The sequence below is a fragment of the Cervus elaphus genome, chromosome 1, assembly GCF_910594005.1.
Source record: "Cervus elaphus chromosome 1, mCerEla1.1, whole genome shotgun sequence".
Classification (NCBI taxonomy): Eukaryota; Metazoa; Chordata; class Mammalia; order Artiodactyla; family Cervidae; genus Cervus; species Cervus elaphus.
In genome coordinates, this window is record NC_057815.1 from 30,093,533 (window position 1) to 30,114,279 (window position 20,747).

Genomic DNA, 20,747 nt, shown 5'->3' on the forward strand with positions numbered 1-20,747 from the left:
ACTTTAGGATGTGATAATGTTAAAAGTCTCCAGCAACATGAGTTGCAAATTAAGTGGAAGAGAGAAAAGGAACATCAGAAAATGAGCAATTTGGCTCATCTCACATGCTAGCAAAGTAATGCTCAAAATTATCCAAGCCAGGCTTCAACAGTATGTGAACTGTGAACTTCCAGATGTTCAAGCTGGATTTAGAAAAGGCAGAGGAACCAGAGATCAAATTGCCAACATCTGTTGGATCATCAAAAAAGCAAGAGAATTTCAGAAAAACATCTACTTCTGCTTTATTGACTATGCCAAAGCCTTTGACTGTGTGGATCACAATAAACTGTGGCAAATTCTGAAAGGGATGGGAATACCAGGCCACCTGAACTGCCTCTTGAGAAATCTGCATGCAGGTCAAGAAACAACAGTTAGAACCGGACATGGAACAATAGACTGGTTCCAAATTGGGAAAGGAGTATGTCAAGTCTGTATATTGTCACCCTGCTTATTTAACTTATATACAGAGTACATTATGAGAAATGCTGGACTGGATGAAGCACAAGCTGGAATCAAGATTGCTGGGAGAAATATCAATAACCACAGATATGCAGATGACACCACCCTTATGGCAGAAAGTGAAGAAGAACTAAAGAGCCTCTTGATGAAAGTGAAAGAGGAGAGTGGAAAACCTGGCTTAAAACTCAACATTCAGAAAACTAAGAATTCAGATGGCATCTGGTCCCATCACTTCATGGCAAATAGATGAGGAAACAGTGGAAACAGTGACAGACTTTATTTTGGGGGGCTCCAAAATCGCTACAAATGGTGATTGCAGCCATGAAATTAAACGACGCTTACTCCTTGGAAGAAAAGTTATAAGCAGCCTAGACAGCACATTAAAAAGCAGACATTACTTTGTCCACGAAGTTCCATCTAGTCAAGGCTATGGTTTTTCCAGTGGTCATGTATGGATGTGAGAGTTGGACTATAAAGAAAGCTGAGCACTGAAGAACTGATGCTTTTGAACCGTGATGTTGGGGAAGACTCTTGAGAGTCCCTTGGACTGCAAGGTGATACAACCAGTCCTGAATATTCATTGGAAGGACTGATGCTGAAGCTGAAATTCCAATAGTTTGGCCACCTGATGATAAGAACTGACTCATTTGAAAAGACCCTGATGCTGGGAAAGATTGAAGGAGGGAGAAGAAGGGAACGACAGAAGATTAGATGGTTGGATGGCATCACCGACTCAATGGACATGAGTTTGAGTAAACTCTGGGAATTGGTGATGGACAAGGAGGCCTGGTGTGCTGCAGTCCATGGGGTCGAAAAGACACAACTGAATGACTGAGCTGAGCTGAACTGAACTGAATCATAAAAATGTAAGATGGGAACAACCTGAACATGAACTCCACATTGGTCACCTAACCACGTGAAAGGTGCAGGCTCTCTAGAGCCTTCAACTGAGTCCTGCTGAGTCCTTCCTGAGGAAGACTCGGGATGCTCAGTGCCTACAGGGCAGTGGTTCTTAAACTTCAGCTGCATGAAAGTCACCAGAAGAGCTTGCTAAAACAGACTGCTGTGCCCCACCGTGGAGTTACTGATTCCGTCGGTCAGAGTGGGGTCCAAGAATTGCGCTTCTAACAAGCTCCCAGATGATGCTGATGCTGCTGGTCCAGACTTTGAGAATCTCAGGTTTAGAATATTTGGGGACCTACATTTCAATGCACTCAGAATCCCAACCTCAATGAGGGAACAGGTAAGCAATACTGTAGGAGGAGATTGATGAAAACTCAGTTTTCTGTCTGGCATGGGCAAGTATGGAAGAGCATCTCGGGTGTCCCAGGTGATGCCATGTGTTACCTTGTTTCATCGATACATGACACAGTGCATGGGAGGCATCATTATCCGTGTTTTACACCTGAGGGCAAGAGGCTGGGACAGGTTATGGGAATCTCCCAAGATGACATGACTCTAAAGTGCCAGGGCCATGTTTCAAACCTGTTCTTCAGAGCAGTGCTCTTGATCTTGCCACTACACTTTGTAGCCTCCCAAGCACACGTCTCCTCCTCCAGGCTCCCCTGGAGAGGAAAGATGCTTCTCTGGCTCCAGACCCACCACGCCACTGCAAAGCCATCTGAGGCTTACCCCGTGCAGACAGTGATGGATACAGACAGTTGTCTCCTGGGCTTCCCCTGTGGCTCAGATGGTAAAGAATCTGCACGCAGTGTGGGAGACCCAGGTTCATCCTGGGTTGGGAAGATCCCCTGGAGAAGGGACTGGCAACCCAGCCCAGTATTCTTGCCTGGAGAATCCCATGGACAGAGGAGCCTGGCAGGCTACAGTCCATGGGGTCACCGAGTCGGACACAACTGAGAGACTAACACTTTCTTTCTCTCGTCTCTTGAGGGCTGCTAGGGACCTAAACTTGTTATTAAGTTCTTCTCTTTCTTTAGGAGAAGGAATAAGCTCTATTAAGCCCCCACAAATGCACTGCCCAAAGTATGTTACAGGGCTCCCCAGGTAGCGCTATTGGTAAAGAATCTGCCTGACCATGCAGGAGATGTCAGAGACATGGGTTTGATCCCTGGGTTGGAAAGATCCCCTGGAGTAGGAAATGGTAACCCAGCCCAGTATTCTTGCCTGGAGAATCCCATGGACAGAGGAGCCTGGTGGGCTGCTGTCCGTGGGGTGGCAGAGTCGCGCACGACTGAGTCCGTGCGGGGTAGGGGGGAGCATGTTACATACATTATCTCTTTTGAAATCAGCAGAAGTGGTTTTCAGTCTGTGGGATGCAGTTAAGTATTTTAAAACACAGGCTGAGGACTGAGATGGTTCTGGGCTTAACTTCCCTTCTGTTACTTATTAGTTATATGACTGGCCAAATTAATTGACTCAAGATCAGGTGTTCTTCTTTTGAGAAAGTAGTAATTACAACAGTATTTGCCTCAAAGGGTTGTGAGAAATTCATGACTCACATGAATGATTGCTAATCTGTTACCCATTTTTTTTTTTTCAAAATATAGCTATTTTAGAGGTATTTTAATTATTGATGTGCCAGACAGACAGCTTCTTCTTGACATTTTTTTTTCCTTTTGGCCATGCTGTGTGGCATGCAGAATCTTAGTTCCCTGATCAGGGATCAAACCCGTGCCCCCTGCAATGGAAGCACAGTGTCTTAGCCCCTGGACTGCCTGGAAATTCCCTTTTGACATGTCTTGAGTTTAAGAACATTTGGTTGGTGGATCCAGGAAATATGAATGATGGCATCTTGATTTGAGTCTCTCCCACATCTCAACTAGGAAATACATCTCCAGAGACTCTTAGAGACAAAATTGGAAAAATATGAATGATTTTTTGATTAGACATTTTGGGTACATAAAAAATTAAATAAGCATACCCAATGGGTACTGATTAATGGAGTGATATTAACTTGAGTGGGCATCTCTGGAGGCTCTGTGGTAAAGAATCCGCCAGCCAATGCAGAGGACATAAGAGACTCGGGTTCTACCCTGGGTCAAGAAGATCCCCTGGAGGAGGAAATGGCAACCCACTCCACTATTCTTGCCTGGAAAATCCCATGGACAGAGAAGCCTGGTGGGCTACAGTCCATGGGCTTGAAAAAGAGTCAGACACAGCTGAGCAACTAAACAACAACAACAAATTAATTTGGGTGGGGTTTTGAGGTCAAGGGTTCTGATGATCCCACTATGACAAGTACTGGTCAGGTTATACGTGAGGTCAGGCTCAGTTCTTAATGACAAGTTAAAACCAAAATCTCTCAGAAAGCACTTGGTAGAGGTTGAGCAGGATGGGAATGGATGGAAAACTGGAGCATGTTAAAAAAGAGGCCTACAGCCACTGTGGGAAACCATATGCAAGTCTTTTTAAAAACTAAAAATGAAGTTACCATATAATCCAGCGATCACACTCCTGGGCACATATCCAGAGAAAACCATAATTCAAAAAGATACAGACACCCCAGTGTTCACAGTGGCACTGTTTACTATAGCCAAGAAATGGAAGCAACCTAGGTATCCATCAACAGATGAATGGATAAACAAGTTGTACATATATACGATGGAATATTACTCAGCCACAAGCAAAGTGAAATAATGCCATTTTGCAGCAACACGGATAGACCTAGAGATTATATACTAAGTGAAGTCAGAGAAAGACAAATATTATATCATGTCAGTTAAATGTGGAATCTACAAAATAATACATATGAATCTATATACAAAACCCGAAAAGACTCACAAACAGAAGAAATACATGGTAAGCAAAGGTGGAGGAGGGAACGATAAATTGAGAGTATGGGATTAACAAATGCACACTACCGTATGTAAAATAGATAAGCAAAGACTTACTGTATAGTGCAAGGAACTATATTCATTATCCTGTAATAAACTATAATGGAAAAAATAGAAAAAAGAATATAGATATATATGTATAATTGAATCATTTTGCTCTATACCTGAAACTAGCACAATATTGTAAATCAATTACAATTTTAAAATTAGAGGTAGTAGGGAGAAGATTAAGATACAATTTGATAGCCATCTTTGAATATCTCGAGAGCTTTCAGAAAGAAAAGAGGAATAGATTTACTCTGTTTGCTATAAAACCTCTAGAGCATTCTTTTTAAAATAGTAGTAGGCAACCCATTACCAGAAATCAATTGAACAAGTTAATCAACATTTTAAATAAATAAAATAGAACAAAATGGAAAATATCAGATGCAGGTAATCTAATAAGAGGTAATTGCTATTCCACAAAACTTTTGTTTTAGTTATATTTATATTCAAATTTGTGTGAGTCTAATATAAAATGTATCCTTATGTTTCGCCATAGTAAAAAAAAAAAAAAAAAAAAAGGTGTGAAAGCTCTAGAAGGGAAAACATGGACAAGTGGATGCAAGAAACAAGAAATCAGGTTTCAGTTTCTTCAAAGAAGCTGTTATAATAATCAGTTCAGTTCAGTCGCTCAGTCATGTCCGACTCTTTGCGACCCCATGGACTGCAGCACACCAGGCCTCCCTGTCCATCACCAGCTCCAGGAGCCTACTCAAACTCATGTCCATTGAGTCGGTGATGCCATCCAACCATCTCATTCTCTGTCATTACCTGCCTACATGGGTGATATCTCTAAACTTGCTTTAGAGGATCCCTTGGTCTCTCATTTGGCAAACAGTCTGGAATGTCAAGTTGACAGTCTCAAAAATAATGAGGATAATAATGGAAAAAGCAGTGAAATTCAAAAGAACATGGTTTAACAGCTTTGTCCCACTGAACCCTACAATTCCAAATTTGAGGGCCTTTTACAAGTGAGACAAACACAGGACTCCCCTGGTGGTCCAGTGGTTAAGACTCCGCCCTCCCAGTGCAGAGGGCCTCGGTTCGATCCCTGGTCAGGGAACTAGGTCCCACATGCCCCAACTAAGAGTTTGCACACCACGACTAAAAGATCCAGCATGCTACAAAGATGGAAGCTCCCATGTACTGCAACTAAGACCAGATTAAGCCAAATAAATAAATAAAAATATTTACAAAGGAAGAGAATTATCATATATATATATACATTATACATATATATATATATATGTATATATATATATATAAGAGTGGGACAAACAGACCCCACAGGATCTGCACAGAATTTGAGGAAGGGATTAATGAAGTTACAGTCTCACTTTGTAGAGTTTCCATGCCCAAACTGGGCTTGTACCAGGGAGAAGATTCCTCCTCATTCACCTGCACCCCAGCATTCAGAACTCAGTTTCAGGGACCCTAGAGGAGGAGTTGACTTTAGCTGCTGCCAACTGTTCTAACACAGACATAACCTCTCCACGCCCTATATCTTTCCTCTTGCAGCTCATGCTGTGAAGGGTGGCTCTCCTCCAGGAAGCTTGCCTGGCTTCCCCTTGACCTCCATGGCTGAGTCAGGCTCATCTTCCCTGGGGTCCCACGCCTCCTTGAACACTTCCCTTATAGCACTCATCACCATAAAAAGTAACTGCAAACGCTCATGGAGCGCCAACTGTTAATATGTGTTAAGCACATAGTTTGCAGAGATCATCTCATTTAACCCCTTCCCTCTACACTATGAGGGGCTTCCCGATGGCCCAGCGGGTGAAGAATCCACCTGCAATGCAGGACAGACTGGAGACACTAGTTCAATCCCTGGGTCGGGAAGATCCCCTAGAGGAGGAAATGGCAACCACTCCAGGATTCCTGCCTGGGAAATCCCATGGACAGAGGAGTCTGACAGGCTACAGTCCAGAGGGTCGCAAAGAGTCGGACACGACTGAATGAATAAGTGCATCTCTACCCTATGAAGTATTTGCCTTCCCATACCAAAGATGGGTAAACTGAGGCCTAGAAAGCTCAGATAACTTGCACAACATCACACAGTCAGTAGGTGCCCACTGGCCTAGAGAAGCCAGAGCTCCTAAATTGTAATTTTTCTGTCTATTGAGCTTTCTCCTCAAGTTGGGTTATCAAGTCTCTGAGGGAAGGATCAGGTCTTATTCACCCTCACGTCTCCAAGCCCAGCCTGCTGTGTCTGGTAAGCTGTAGGCAGTATTATAACTGGGTCAGCCCATATTATAGTCAAACAGGCCCTTGGACAGCAAGGAGATCAAACCAATCAATCTAAAGAAAATCAACCCCGAATATTCATTGGACAGAATGATGCTGAAGCTGAAGCTCCAATACTTTGGCCACCTGATGCGAAGAGCTGACTCACTGATAAAGACCTTGATGCTGGGAAAGATTGAGGGCAGGAAGAGAAGGGGACTACAGAGGATGTTCCCCTTGGATGGCTGGATGGTTGGATGGCATCACCGACTTAATGGACATGAGTTTGAGCGAGCTCCGGGAGATGGTGATGGACAGGGAAGCCTGGCATGCTGCAGTCCATGGGGTTGCAAAGAGTGGGACATGACTTAGCAACTTAACCAGAACAAGCCTGGATGCAAATCATGGTCTGCCAAGAATCTGCCACTGAGAATCAAGAGTCTAGGTTCTAGTAACTTGCTCCAGAGTTGAGGACAGAGGTTAGGAATTCCAGCAAGAGAGAACAGAGCTGGGCTCAAGCCCTGGCTCCACGACTTCCCAGATGTGACTTGGCAAGTTACTGAACTTGTCTAAACTCCTGCTCTCCATCTGTCAAGTCAGGGAAACAATAGTGCCTACCTCACAGGATTGTTTTGAGATGCCTGACATAAAGTTCTTAGTGAGACACATAATATGGGAAAGGCACTCCACAAATACTAACTCTTTGTAAAGTTAATTAATTAAGTGAGTAATTTGGCTGCACTGTGTCTTAGTTGTGGGACGTGGGATCTTTGTTGTGGCACGCAGGGTCTTTCGTTGCAGGGCACAGACTCTGTTTGTAGTCTTTGGGTTTAGTAGTTGAGGTATGTGGGCTTAGTTGCCCCAAGGCATATGGGATCTTTGTTCCCCAACCAGCGATCAAATCCATGTTCCCTGCACTGCAAGGAGGAGATTGTTAACCACTGGACCATCAAGGAAGTTCCAACTCTTTTTATTATTAATATACTGCATTTTATAATGCCATTTGAACTGGAGTAAATAAATTTTGGTTAACTATTGGAATAAGTATTGCAAATTTTAGACACAGCTTTTATTCAGGAGATCAGAACTTGGGAAAAACATGTAAATAATTTCAGGGAAATTTCTTGTATTATTATTCATTTATTTGGCTGCGCCAGGTCTTAGTTGTGACCTGCAGGATCTTGATTGTTCATTGCAGTGTGCCGTATCTTTTAGGTGTAGCTTGTGGGATCTAGTTCTCTGGCCAGGGATTGAACCCAGGTCCCCTGCACTGGGAGCAGGGAGTCCCAAGTACTGGACCACCAGGGAAGTCCTGGGGGAAATTCCTTTTAAAGAATTACTCCAAGAAGAATTTGGGCTTTCTTGTATTTACACAACACTGAAAGAGTTTCCAGAAAAGGAAGGAAAAAAAAATCCATGAGAAGGTTGGGGAAGAGGAATCAGGGCTACCATGTCCAGTTATATAAGCTGCTCACTGCACAAGCATGCCTGGCTGAGGGTGTGTATGAGAGAGAGGCGTGGAGCCAGAATCTAGCTTGCCCTCTCCTCATGAAACTGGGAGCACAGTCTCGGCTTTTCATCCACTTGGACAGAATGCTTTTTTCTATTTTGTTCTAAGGCACTCTTTGGGCCTGTGATGGCTCTAGCTTTATACCTTTGTGATTGATCCCATTTGTCCTTTTCTTTCAGACTTGCTTCCCTGGTGGCTCAGATGGTAAAGCATCTGCCTGCAACGCAAGAGACCTGGGTTCGATTCCTGGGTTGGGAAGATCCCCTGGAGGAGGGCATGTCAACCCACTCCAGTATTCTTGCCTGGAAAATTCCATGGACAGAGGAGCCTGGTGGGCTACAGTCCATGGGGTCACGAAGAGTCAGACACAACTGAGCGACTAAGCACCAGTACAGATGAACAGAACAGGGGAGAAGAAACAGAATGGAGCGCAGGGAAGGAAAACATACTTGAAAGTGACGAGGGAAGTGAAGGAAGACAGGAACAAAGGAAAGCAGGGGAATGAGGGCAACTTTCTTAAATGCTGGTCATTTGTCAGGCACTGTTCCATGTGCTTTAGATGTGCTGACTCACTGGGTCCCAGTTACACTCCTACACGACAAGGAGAACCACTGGAGGTGGAGGCTGCAGGTGAGCATGTGAGGTTAACCCATACATGCATCTGCCCAGGACAGAAACTGCTGGCCACGCTCCTTAGTCTATGAAAATGCTCAGAATCTGGACTCTCTCTTTTGAGTCTGCGGTGGAAATGGCTTTTAGAGCCAGAAGGAAAATGTTCTTTTTAAAGGAGACAAGTCTGAGCTCTCAGGTGCCTGACTGGCCAACCACCAGGGCTACATAATGGACTTCTATTTTTGATCAACAGCAGTCCTTTGGCAGGCAGAAGCAAAGGACCCCTGACAGGTTACAAGTCCCAACTTGTAACATGGTCCCAAAGTTCGACCATGAACTTTCCATATGGTTCTTCTCAGACCAGGTTCTGCACACACCAGCTCCTTCTCTATTTTCTTAAGAACCTGTGAGTGCATGCTAGGTCGCTTCAGTCATATCCAACTCTTTGCAACCCTATGGTCTATAGCCCACCAGGCTCCTCTGTCCATGGGATTCTTCAGGCAGGAATACTGGAGTGGGTTGTCATGTTCTTCTCCAGGGGAGCTTCCTGAACTAGGGACTGAACCCCCCCATCTCCTGAGGCTCCCACATTGCAGGCAGATTCTTTACTACTGAGCCACCTGGAAGAACCTGAAGTTCCATATGATATTTACTGTTAAACAGGGACCTGAAAGCAGCTCCAGTGTCCACTCATCCTGGTGGTCTTTAAAAGAAACCCTTCGAGGGTGTGGAGAGTAGGAACCCTCCTACACTGTTGGTGGAAATGTAAATCAGTACAAGCACTATGGAGAGCAGTATGGAGGTCCCTTAAAAAACTAAAAACAGAGCTGAACTTAAAATCCAGCAATCCCACTCCTAGGTATACACCCAGAGAAACTGCAGTTAGAAAAGATACACGCACCCCAGTGTTCACTGTAGCACTACTTACAATAGCCAAGACCTAAGGCTTGGCTTAGGTCAAGACCTAAGACCTTAGGAAGCAACCTAAGCGACCGTCAACAGATAGAGAAGATGTGGTATATGTACAGTGGAATATTACTCAGCCTTAAAAAAGAACAAAATAATGTCATTTGGGGCAACATGGGTAGATCTAGAGATTATCATACTAAGTGAAATAAGTCAGACAAAGACCAAAACTGCTTATGTGTGGAATCTAAAAAAATAGTACAAATGAAGTTATTTATAAAATAGAAATAGACACACAGACATGGAAAACAAATTTGTGGTTACCAAAGGGGAAAGGGGGAAAAGGAATAAATTAGAAGTTTGGGATTATACACACCATTGTATATAAGACAGGTAACCAACAAAGGCCAACTGTATAGCACAGGGAATTCAATATCTTGTAATAACCTATAAGGGAAAAGAATTTGAAAAATTATATAATAAATAAGAGAGGGGGAAAGAGCAAGTGAGAGAGCGCTGAATCACTGTGATGTACACCTGAAACCAACACAGCATTGTAAGTCACCTATATTTCAATTAAAACACTTGTAAATAGATACAAGAAAATTTTCTAGTGCCCCCTCCAAAAAAAACCCCTCTGAAAAGAGGGTGAAAATAAACCTTGCTACTAGGTGGTCAGTAATCTTGCCTATTCTGGATTTGGGGCTGTAAAGGTGATGGGGGGATGAGAATTAAGCAGAGACAAGAGCATATACATATACAGATTTGATGTTAAAACAACCACACATGTGACATGATGATGAATGCCTGCATCTAGCTATTCTATAAGGAAGGTGTTTCAACTGACAGCCCGAGACAGCAAAACCACTCCTGAACATCTGTTTCCCCCATTTTGCCAAAGAGCATTCTTTTCTAATCCTTTTTTTTATAATTTGACCTGTTCCATTTTTCTGGCAGAGGGCCCTGGCACGGCAACCACTGGCTTTTCTGTCTGTATTCCAACTCCAGATGGGAACAGGAAAGAGGCAGCAAGAGGGGAAAGGGAGAGGAAAAGACAGAGGGGAACTGAGGCAGACATGGGGGAGAGGGTATACAGAGATCCAGACACGGGGAGAAAGGAGAAAAGGGGAGGGACACCCAGGAGAGAGAGAGCCCACAAGTCCCAGCAGGCCACTTTAATGTGCCCACCCCGGGGCACGACTGATTTGAAAGAAACCCAGACCGACAGGACATAGTCCAGAAAGATCATCCAGTACAAATGTGACCCAGAAACCCGTAAGCACAGCATTCTCGAACAGATCAAGCTGGTTATTTAACACTCTTTAGAGTCGGTAAGTCTTTTAACAATTGATGAAATATCATCGTTTCTAAGTGGTTTGTGTTTAACATTCAGGAATAATTGGACACAGTCCTATATTTTTCTAGTAAAACATCTCTTTGGCAAGGAAAATGCCCTTTCCATTGTCGTGTGTGTGTGTGTGTGTGTGTGTGTGTGTGTAAAAAAGAGACTCTGGTTCGAGCCCTGGGTCAGGAAGATCCCCTGGAGGAGGGCATAGCAACCCATTTCACTATTCTTGCCTGGAGAATCCCATGGACAGAGGAGCCTGGCAGGTTACAGTCCACGGGGTCACAAAAAGTCAGACACAAATGAAGTGACTTAGCACATCACAGATAACCATTTACCCCCCCAGAAGTGAGTCTCATTTTCTCCTGCCTACTCCATTCTCTATCCCAAGGAAAACGGCCTGAAATAAAACCTCGCCTCCTGGGCAGTGAGCAGTATCACTTCGCCGACAAACACCAGGGGAACTGGGGTGAGTTTTACACCCAGGGCGGAGTCCACCTGCCCTCAGTTACACTTTCTGACGTTCCCCCGCAAGCTGCCCCTGCCCTGCCCTGAGCTGTGCGGCCGCCAAGGTCTGGTTTCGTTAGAAATGGCGGCCGCACATCCGGGAACCGGAAGAGCTTTCCTGTCCCAGGGGCTCCGCGCTGCTGAAACACAGAGTAGGAAGTGCGGGAACTGAATGATGGAAGCTAGGAAGAGTTTTTCTGACTGCCGTTTCAGATTCCATTATGGAAAATTCCTTTGGAATAAATCATTATTTGGTGGTCTAAAGGAAAAAAAAAAAAAAATATATATATATATATATATATATACACACACACACACACACACACACGCATATGGCTTTGCGCACCTACTATTCATTCATTTATTCAACAAGAACGTATCCTACAGGCATCAACTGTGCAATCAGGCCCTGCGCTAGTTACTTTTACATCATTTATAGCAACCAAATCCTCCTGCATGCATGCTCCTTTGTGTCTGACTCTTCGCGATGCTGTGAACTCTATACCGCCAAGTCCCTCTGTCGATGGAGCTTTCCAGGCAAGACTATTGCGTGGGTTGCCATTTCCTTCTCCAATCCCCCTGGGAGGAGGGCAACTTCTGTATTCTCTTCTCCAAGAAACAGAGACTTGCTTCTGGAGCCAGAGATTCTATTTCGAGTGGAAGTTTTGCCTCTAGCTGTGTGACGTTGGGCAGATAACTTAATCCCTCTGAGCCTCTGTTTCCTCCTCCATGAGGTGAAGATAATTCCTTCTGCCTCACTGAGTTCTTCTGCATTTGAAACGAGCTGATAAACTCAAGGAGATCAATCATGCAAGAGGCTGAGTGCCCAGATTTAGGAAACTGTAACAATGGTGAGCTACTCTGTGATTGTTTTGCCGGAGCCAGGAGGCCAGACCGCGCCTTGCGGTAGGGTGAGGTTTCCTGTGAAGAGAATTGAATTTTCCACAGTCAATCATCCTGAGAAAAGTTAAACTGGAGTGAAAGCTCCCTCCCTCTCAGAAGCCGCGACCGGGGGAAGAGGAAGGCAGGACAGATGGGCTTCGAAGGGTGCAGAGATGTGGGGTAGAATCAAGGGGTGGAGTGAAGGGCCCTGGCCATTTAAAGACCCACTCAGAGCCGGGCATGTGGCCAACCTGATCCTAGCCCCTAGATGAGTGGGGACTTGTGTAGTGCCTAGAAAGCCCTGGGCCAACTCAGCAGCATTTGAAGAGCGGTGCCCTCAGCCCTTTGGCCAGCCCAAGGCAGGCCACTGGGAAGCAGTTAGGCTCGGGGCAGGCGAACACCAGGCCCTGGGTTCTGTCATGAGTAGAGGCGGCAGCAGCGATGGCTGTGTCGTGGGGTCACTGGTTTCTGGAGAAAGAGCTTGTGAGCAGTTACCAAGGTGTCCACTGGCCTCAATAAGGTGTATCTGGATTCCAGCTCCCTTGGCAAAAGACTAGAGCAATCAGAACTGACTCTGTGGATGTGAACAAGCACAGCACCCCTGAGAATTATTGGGCCTAAAATTAGAGGGTAGCCTTAGAAAAAGACTTAATTTGTTAGTAATGTGTGCTTAGCTGCTCAGTCGTGCCCAACTCTTTACAACCCTTTGGCCTATAGCCCGCCAGGCTCTTCTGTCCATGGGATTCTCCAGGCAAGAATACTGGAGTGGGCTGCCATTCCCTTCTCCAGGGGATCTTCCTGACCCAGGGATTGAACCCAGGTCTCCTGCACTACAGGCAGATTCTTTACCCACTGAGCCATCAGGGAAGCCCAATTTGTTAGTAACATGCACAGGAAAATCCTTGGAATTGTTATTGGGCTATCAATGTGGGCGGCATGATTTAAACTCCAAGCTGGGAAGCTGGGTAGACTGTTTACACCCCTACAGAGCCCAGCACAGGGTAAGTGAATGATAATAAAGGTCTGGGACCATTCTCCTTATTTCTCCCCACATGATGAGAGGGAAGAAACTTTGATCGCAGGGACAGATCTGCAACCTCTTGCTGCATCCTCTTAACACAAGGTGCAGAAGAGGAGATGAGTGGCCATATTATTTAATTTATATGTCAAAGACCAGGTCTTTCAGAAGATTTGACCATGCCTGTAGGGGTCAGGGCATTCGCCCAGGGACATGAAACATAGTAAACATTTAATGATGGTTAGGGCATTCAGAAGACTCTTGAGTCCCTTGGACTGCAAAGGAAATCAAACCAATCAATATTAAAGGAAATCAACCCTGAATATTCATCAGAAGGACTGATTTTCAAGCTGAAGCACTAATACTTTGGCCACCTGATGCAAAGAGGCAACTCATTGGAAAAGACTGATTCTGGGAAAGACTGAGGGCAGGAGGAGAAGGGGGCAACAGAGGATGAGATGGTTGGATGGCATCACTGACTCGACGGCCATGAGTTTGAGCAAGCTCCGGGAGATAGTGAAGGACAGGGAAGCCTTGTATGCTGCAGTCCCTGGGTTCACAAATAGGTGGACACGATTGAGTGACTGAACAACGACAACATTCAAGTGTTCCTTCTAAAACCCATTTGCTCCTCATCACTATGGTCTGCAGCTGGTACTATTATTATCCCCATCATATCAGAGAGTCCCAACAGGAAATGGGTGATATGCTCTGAAAAAAGCAGTTGAAGGGCCTGCTGGTGAGAGTGTGATGGGCAGGGAGAAGGGAAAACAGGTGATGGGGGAGCAACCGGGGGCGAGCCAGATGGGGCGTGGCTGCCATCCCTCATTCAGAAGGGGAGGTTCCAGAATCCAGCAGGATTGGATGCTGCAGGAGAATGAGCAGTGGCCTAGACTGATCCAGCCATGTTATCCCATGGCCGCATGGGAAGGGACTAAGTACCTTGACATCCCTTGGTTTCCACCCTCCCACATCCTGGTGGTACCTTTCACTGGCCAAAAAGGAAGCCGGGGTGTCCATCCAGAAAGGTAAGTTTTCCAGGGCACTGAGCAGGGTGGTGAAGGATGGTAAATGGGTCTGGAAGAGCATCAGAAGAGAGCTGACACATGAGTTTATAGATTAGGAAACAGAGATATAGATGACGTAACCTGCCCAAGGTCACAGAGCAAATAAGAGGTGGGATCAAACTGAAGCCCACACAGTATGACTCTGAATCCATGCTCTCAACCACTAAGACATGCATCCTAGAACTGATTGAAAAGATGACTGGTTATCCAGCACCTTTTCCCCCCTGCATCCGACTCAGTCATCCTTCCAGTAATAGACTCCACTTACTCCCACCCAGATTTTCCAGCCTTCTTGGAGCAAGGTATGGCCATCTAACTAGAGTTCAGGTCAAAGGAATGCAAATGAAACAATGTGAGCAGCTTTTAGATTACGCCCTCCACTTTTCCTATCTCTTTCCTATAGATGGGAATGTGGGATGTGATGGTGTGATCTGAAGCAGCCACCTTAGCCCACAGCATGGAAACTCCATTTGAGGTTATCAGAGGATGACGAAGCCACCATATCAGCGCTGAACTGCTTATGCTCCAAGTGAAAGACAATTTAATGTGTTTCTTGTTTCACTCACTGTTACTTTAGCCTTGGTTGTAGCAGCTGAACCAGTAACTTAAATAATACAAAGACCAGGATGTAGCTCAGTCACTATGGTTAAAGCCATAAGAGACGTGGCTGGCAGAGATGGTTAGTGATCACCAATGCAAGTGCGCTCCTCTTCTTTCTGTCTGTTACTAGACTACATTTCCCAGCCTCCTTCCATCTGGGTGAGGCTATGGCACTAGCTCCCACCTCTGGAATTGGAGGGAAGGTGAGTGTGTTACCCCCAGGCTGAGACAACCATCGGTGAGCTTACCTTTGTCCCGCTCACCTTATTCAGTTGTCTGCCAAATGTATATAAAGCATCCAGGGAAGGAATCTGATGCTCTAGAGTAGGATGGATGAAAACAGGAAAGGAGCCTGGGGTTCTCCATGACTACATGGATCAGAGCCCCCCGACAACTCAACACTTGACTACAATACAGGCAACAAACAGCACCTTTATGGTGTTAAGTCACTGCATCTGAGCTTGTTTGTTACAGCAGCAGTTCATCTATCTATCCTGACTATTTTCATATGTCCCAGTTGCTGCACTCTGACAGACGTAAGGACTATTATCCAGCAGTGCCGTCTCATCATGTTTTAGGAGGGCAAGGGGGTGGGCTGGCAAACATTCACTGTTTTAAAGAAGTTACATAACTGTTACCAATTATTGTAATAAAGCCCCTACATCCTGCTTGAATAAGGAAGGCAAGAATAGCACAAGAAAACCCTTTCTCATGGTACACTGGCCCTGGGGGCACTGGCCCTGGTCTCTCAAGAATGCTATTCCCATGAACATTCCTTTGGGGACTTAGGAAAGTTCACAGGGTCTGAGCAAAAAAGAGCATCAACTGAACACACTGAGGCATTTCAGAGGGTCAAGAAACCCCAAAGGGCAGAAAATTAGGAAAAGTTAAGGAAACAGTGACCCATCCATGTCCATGTGCTTTTCAGTGGTGAGGGAGTGGACTGTCTTCCATTCTTCCTAATGCCCAAATTTTCTAAAGTAAGCATGTACTACTTTTATACTAAAAAGTGGTTTTAAATTTTCAATTTTTAAGAAACAAAATAAACCGATTAAGCCTAAGGAATGAACAGATGAGAGAGACACAGGTCGAAGGATACAAGTGCCCCAGGGCATTGGTATGACAAACAGACAGTTCCATCTTAGGAATATACAACTATGAAAACACAAAGCATCTCAGAGGTGACCCTCATTCACTCATTCAATAAGCATTTCCTGTACCAGGTACTGGGCTGGCTGCTAGATCTGCAAAGAAGAATGAAGTGGCCACAACCTCATACAGTAGCTGACAACCCTGGCTACACACCAGAATCACTTGGGATTCAGTTTTTAAAACATACAGTGATAAAATACAGATGCTTAGGTCCACACACCAGGGATTCTAATGTAATTGGTCAGGGTTACAACTTGGTCTTAGGACTTCTAAATAGTTCCCCTGATTCTAATGAGCAGGGTGGAGAATCCCTAGGAGCACGTGACACATGAACTGAGTGTTGAAGGAAGAGTAGGAGCAAGCCAGGAGAGGGAGAAGGGGAGGTATTATGTAGCCAGAGCTGCATTTAGACTGTCCTGTTGCCCAATGTAAACAGAAGGTTATGGTGAGTGGGGATGATGCAAATGATGGACGTTACCCCATGGGTAACCGAATGTCTATCTTCCAGGTAGGAAGTTGATAAAGGTTATGAGACAGGGGCAGACATGATCACATCTGGGTTCATTCCAACTCTCCATGCATTCTCTCTTACCCTCTCCGATGGCCATTATTTCTACCTACATACAGGGCTATAGAAGGACTATGGAGAGACGATGAGGATTTTGCCTCTAGAAAATGGTACCATCACAAAAGAGAGGGCATATTTCTGGACTCTCCATCAGAAGACACCTTCACCACAGCATTCATCTCGAGTTAGACTCCTATTTTCACTGCCTTTTCAAAAATTCCTTTTTGTTTTGTAGAGGGAAACAAAAGTTTATTTTACTCACAGGCCTGAGAAATAGGAAGTGTGACGCATGTCTGGGGGGGCACAAGAGATGCCTCAGGGTGGTCAGAGGGCAGAAAGTAGGAGTGTAGGGGAACAAAAACCCCTTTTTGGTTACTTAAATTCATTATGTGATCTTGCTGCAACACTGAGAATAAATGCCCCAAAGCGCTAGTCATGGCTTATTTGGAGACTGATATGAAATTTGGAGTTGAAGCAGTCTACCTATTGCATCACAAGAAAGTAGTGGGACTGTCACTGAAGACCCTGGATGGAACACCATTCCACATGTAGCTCCAAAACAAATCACTAAATAATTCAAATGACCTGATCACCATTTCTGAGCATCTGTTTGAAGAATAAGCAAATTACAGAGGAATTTCTAGAAATAAAAATGGTTTCAGTTAATAGGTTGGGACAATTGGTGAGAGCTAGTCCATCCTTCATGCACTGGGAATGTGTCTTTTAACTGAATAATAATAATAATAAATTAACAGCCATAAGCACTTCCTGAATATCTGCACATACAACATGTGGGGCTAGGACTTTACACACACCATTGACCACAGTCATGCAAGGTCTGCAATTAGGTTGAGAGGCTCAGAGCAGTTTTGTCATCTGCCCAAGGTCACAGGTCAGTGCAGTGACAGAATTCAAACTAAGTCTTCATGGCCTCCCTCCATCTCTTCTCCAGGTCCCTGAGATCCTGGCCAAGGGGTGAATCTGTGCTCTTTTGTGCTTCAGAAAGGATGGCTGCTTGACAAGCTCATCAACTGCTGTAGGGTAATCTTTCCTGCTGTGTGTCTAAGGAAAGCACCAAAAAGTATCACGATTCTTTCCAAGGAAAAAAATGCCAGCTCCCTCTTTGACCCGAATAGCATGGAAACAATGCAGTCTCATCCAATGAACTGCTCTGTCAGGAAGAGGAAGTCCCTTTGGAGACACCATGTACCCAAGCAGCATGGCACCCGGTGTAAACAATAAACACCCAACAGCCACACGCCTCCTTTGGCTTAAGATTTCAGGAGGCTCGAACTGGGTGATGCCTTAGAGGCTGCTTGGCACAACCCCTGCTTTTCAAAGATGAGAAAACAGACTGGTTAACAGATCTACTAAAGCAGGCGAGGGCTTCCCAGGTGGCTCAGTGGTAAAGAATCTCCCCATCAATGCAGGAGACGCAGAAGACACGGGTTCAATCCCTGGGTCGGGAAGATCGCCTGGAGTAGGAAATGGCACCCCACTCCAGTATTCTTGCCTGGAGAATCGCATGGACAGAGGAGCCTGGCGGGCTGCAGTCCATGGGATTGCAAGAGTCGGACACGACTGAGCACAAGCCTATACTAGGAAAAGCATAGCAGCCAGAAACTTGGTCTCAAACTCTGACTCTGTGTTTTATATTATTTTATATTCTCAATCATCTTGCATCCCAGAGCCCAGGAGGGAACCCTGGGATTCCTATAACACTCTCACCTCCTCATAAAAAACTGGGCTTTCCCCGCAGAGGAGCTGAAGGGGAAAAAATGCTGCTTTCTGAGTTTCTACTACTAATTTGAAGGGCTCCCCCTACTGATTAGCGCCTCAGCTGGGCGTCCAGTCTGTTAGTCCCAAAGGGAGAGATGAAAACAAATGAGGACCAATCACCTGGGCCTTTCAGGTACATAAATCATTCTGCAAATTCAAACCTTTAGGTGTTTATACAGGTGGTTTCTCAGAGCAAGGACTGCTCATTCTGCCATGGCTGACACTTATCTATAATTTAAGAGAACCAAGCAGCTTCTGTCACACCGTGAAGCACCAATGCTGGTGTCATTAACACAATTAAACACAAGTGGAGCAGATCACCAAGAATCTGCCCTCTTCAGAAACTGCTTCATGAAAAGCTACGGTTTAGATGTCATTTCCGTTTCATAAAAAGGCTCACTACAGTGCACCTTCAGAAGCTAGTTTTGTTCATGCATTTAATTCGTGATTCCATTTCCAGAGATGTGATTGCCTCACAACTTGTCAGAAACACATTTTTTGAATAACACAAGGTCCTCTTCCCTGCCTCAGAATGCCTCCCTTGATCCAGACCTATTTTGGGTGCCTGGCCCCTAGAAATGGATGAAAGTCCTTGCTGCGGTGGAATTTAATTCTCTGTAGCCAGCGTGGGTCTTGCCGAGGACACACAGACCAGGAGGAAAGGATGATCAGACACATGGTACCCAAGGCTCGGAGCCTCACTGTGGATAAACATTTTTAAACAGCTGTCATTTCACGGAAGGAAGGCGAGATGTTCAAGCTGGTGATAAAAGAACAGCAGGGACAGACTTGACAGCCCAGATTGTTCTCGGCTTAAGGAAACAGAGACTGAGAAAGAAGAAGAAAAACAAAACCGTCAACCACTAAGCTAGCAAATGAGACTGGGTGGCAGGAATGCTCGGAGGTATCCCGACAACGCAAATGTCCTTCTCTTTACAGGAGGAAGTCTGTCTCTGACAAGTGTGTCCTGGCTCACCCACCACAAATCTACACTTAGAATGACAGGCAGAAGAGGATGAAACGCCCTATTCCCAGACACCTGGAGGAAAAACAGAAGTCAAGGACGATGGCAGCTCCCAGGTCTTGAAATGTAATTACCAGAACGTTTTTGGCCCTGGACTTCATTAAATTCAGGTTAGGGAGTAGCCACACGATGTCCTTCTTGTGGCATTTACCGGCTAGCTGCATCCTTCCAGGCAGAATGAGACGGCCTGCTTGCAGGGGCCCGCAGATCAGGAAGTTTGCTGTGGCGCGCTCCTGGGAGCATCACCAAAGACCTGGACACACACACACAGACACACACACAGACACACACACAGACACACACACACACACACACACACACACACACACACACACACACACACACACACGACTCTCCCCGCCCCCTCCAAAGCATACGCTCCAGGAAAAGCCAGTTCTCACCGCGAAAGGAACGTGCAGCAGGGCAAGAGTCCCCCGGCCAGCCCCTTCTCTCCGCCCCTCGGTCCTGGACCCGGGTGCCCACCAAATTTGCGATTCCCAGGCTGGGTTCCGACAAGAAAAGGCAAAAGGGGTAGACTTACTGAACTCCTCCGAGCTGTAGAGCACGGGAGAGACTTCCACAAACTCGTTGTCTGGAGAAAGAAGAAAAGCAGAAAACAAAAATAGAATCTCAACCATTCAGGGCGAATCGATTAAACATCAGTTACCGCGCAGGTCCCTTAGAAAAGCGCGCGTTTCTCTCTCCCAGGGACGGGAATCCGTGAACCCGGGGCCTCACGGGGTTCCAGATGCCAGATCCACTGGGTGTAAGAAATTGTCAAAGAAACTTGGCGGGGAGCAGTTCGGCCCAGGAACCAAGCGTCTTCTGGGCGCAGGCAGGTGCGCGCCAACTTTCCGTAGGTGCGAGCCCATGGATTCCCCGGCCCGGCGCACCAGACAGCGACCTCCCCCTCTGTCCTCAGCCCGCGGGGCGCATCGCGGCGTCCCCCGGGTCTAGTGTCGACGCCCAGGCCCCCAGGATCCCCAAAGTTTCCTGGCGGGTCCCGGAGGCCCGAGAGCGCGCAACAGCGGCGGCGGCGAGCTCCCTGCGCCCACCCGATGGAGCGCCCGTGCGCATCCCCGCTACCCGTTGCTAGGCGACCGCGGCCTTCACTCTCGGCAGTGGCGCGCGCGCTGCCTCCTGACTCCCGGTGGGAGGGCATTTTCCCCACCCCCACCCTCTCTGACCATTTATGACCAGTTGTCATAATGTTGTAA

The 20,747-nt window shown here is 45.9% G+C and overlaps 1 protein-coding gene across 2 annotated transcripts in view; it reads right to left on the reverse strand.

The window, feature by feature from the left end:
* Positions 1 to 20,747, reverse strand: part of AMOTL1 (angiomotin like 1) — a 215,191-nt gene that overhangs the window by 136,556 nt on the left and 57,888 nt on the right. For both annotated transcript variants that reach the window (XM_043898070.1, XM_043898076.1), the window contains one exon: positions 20,072 to 20,122. In XM_043898070.1, the coding sequence (XP_043754005.1) occupies positions 20,072 to 20,122 (51 nt within the window). The remainder of the gene's footprint in view (positions 1 to 20,071; positions 20,123 to 20,747) is intronic.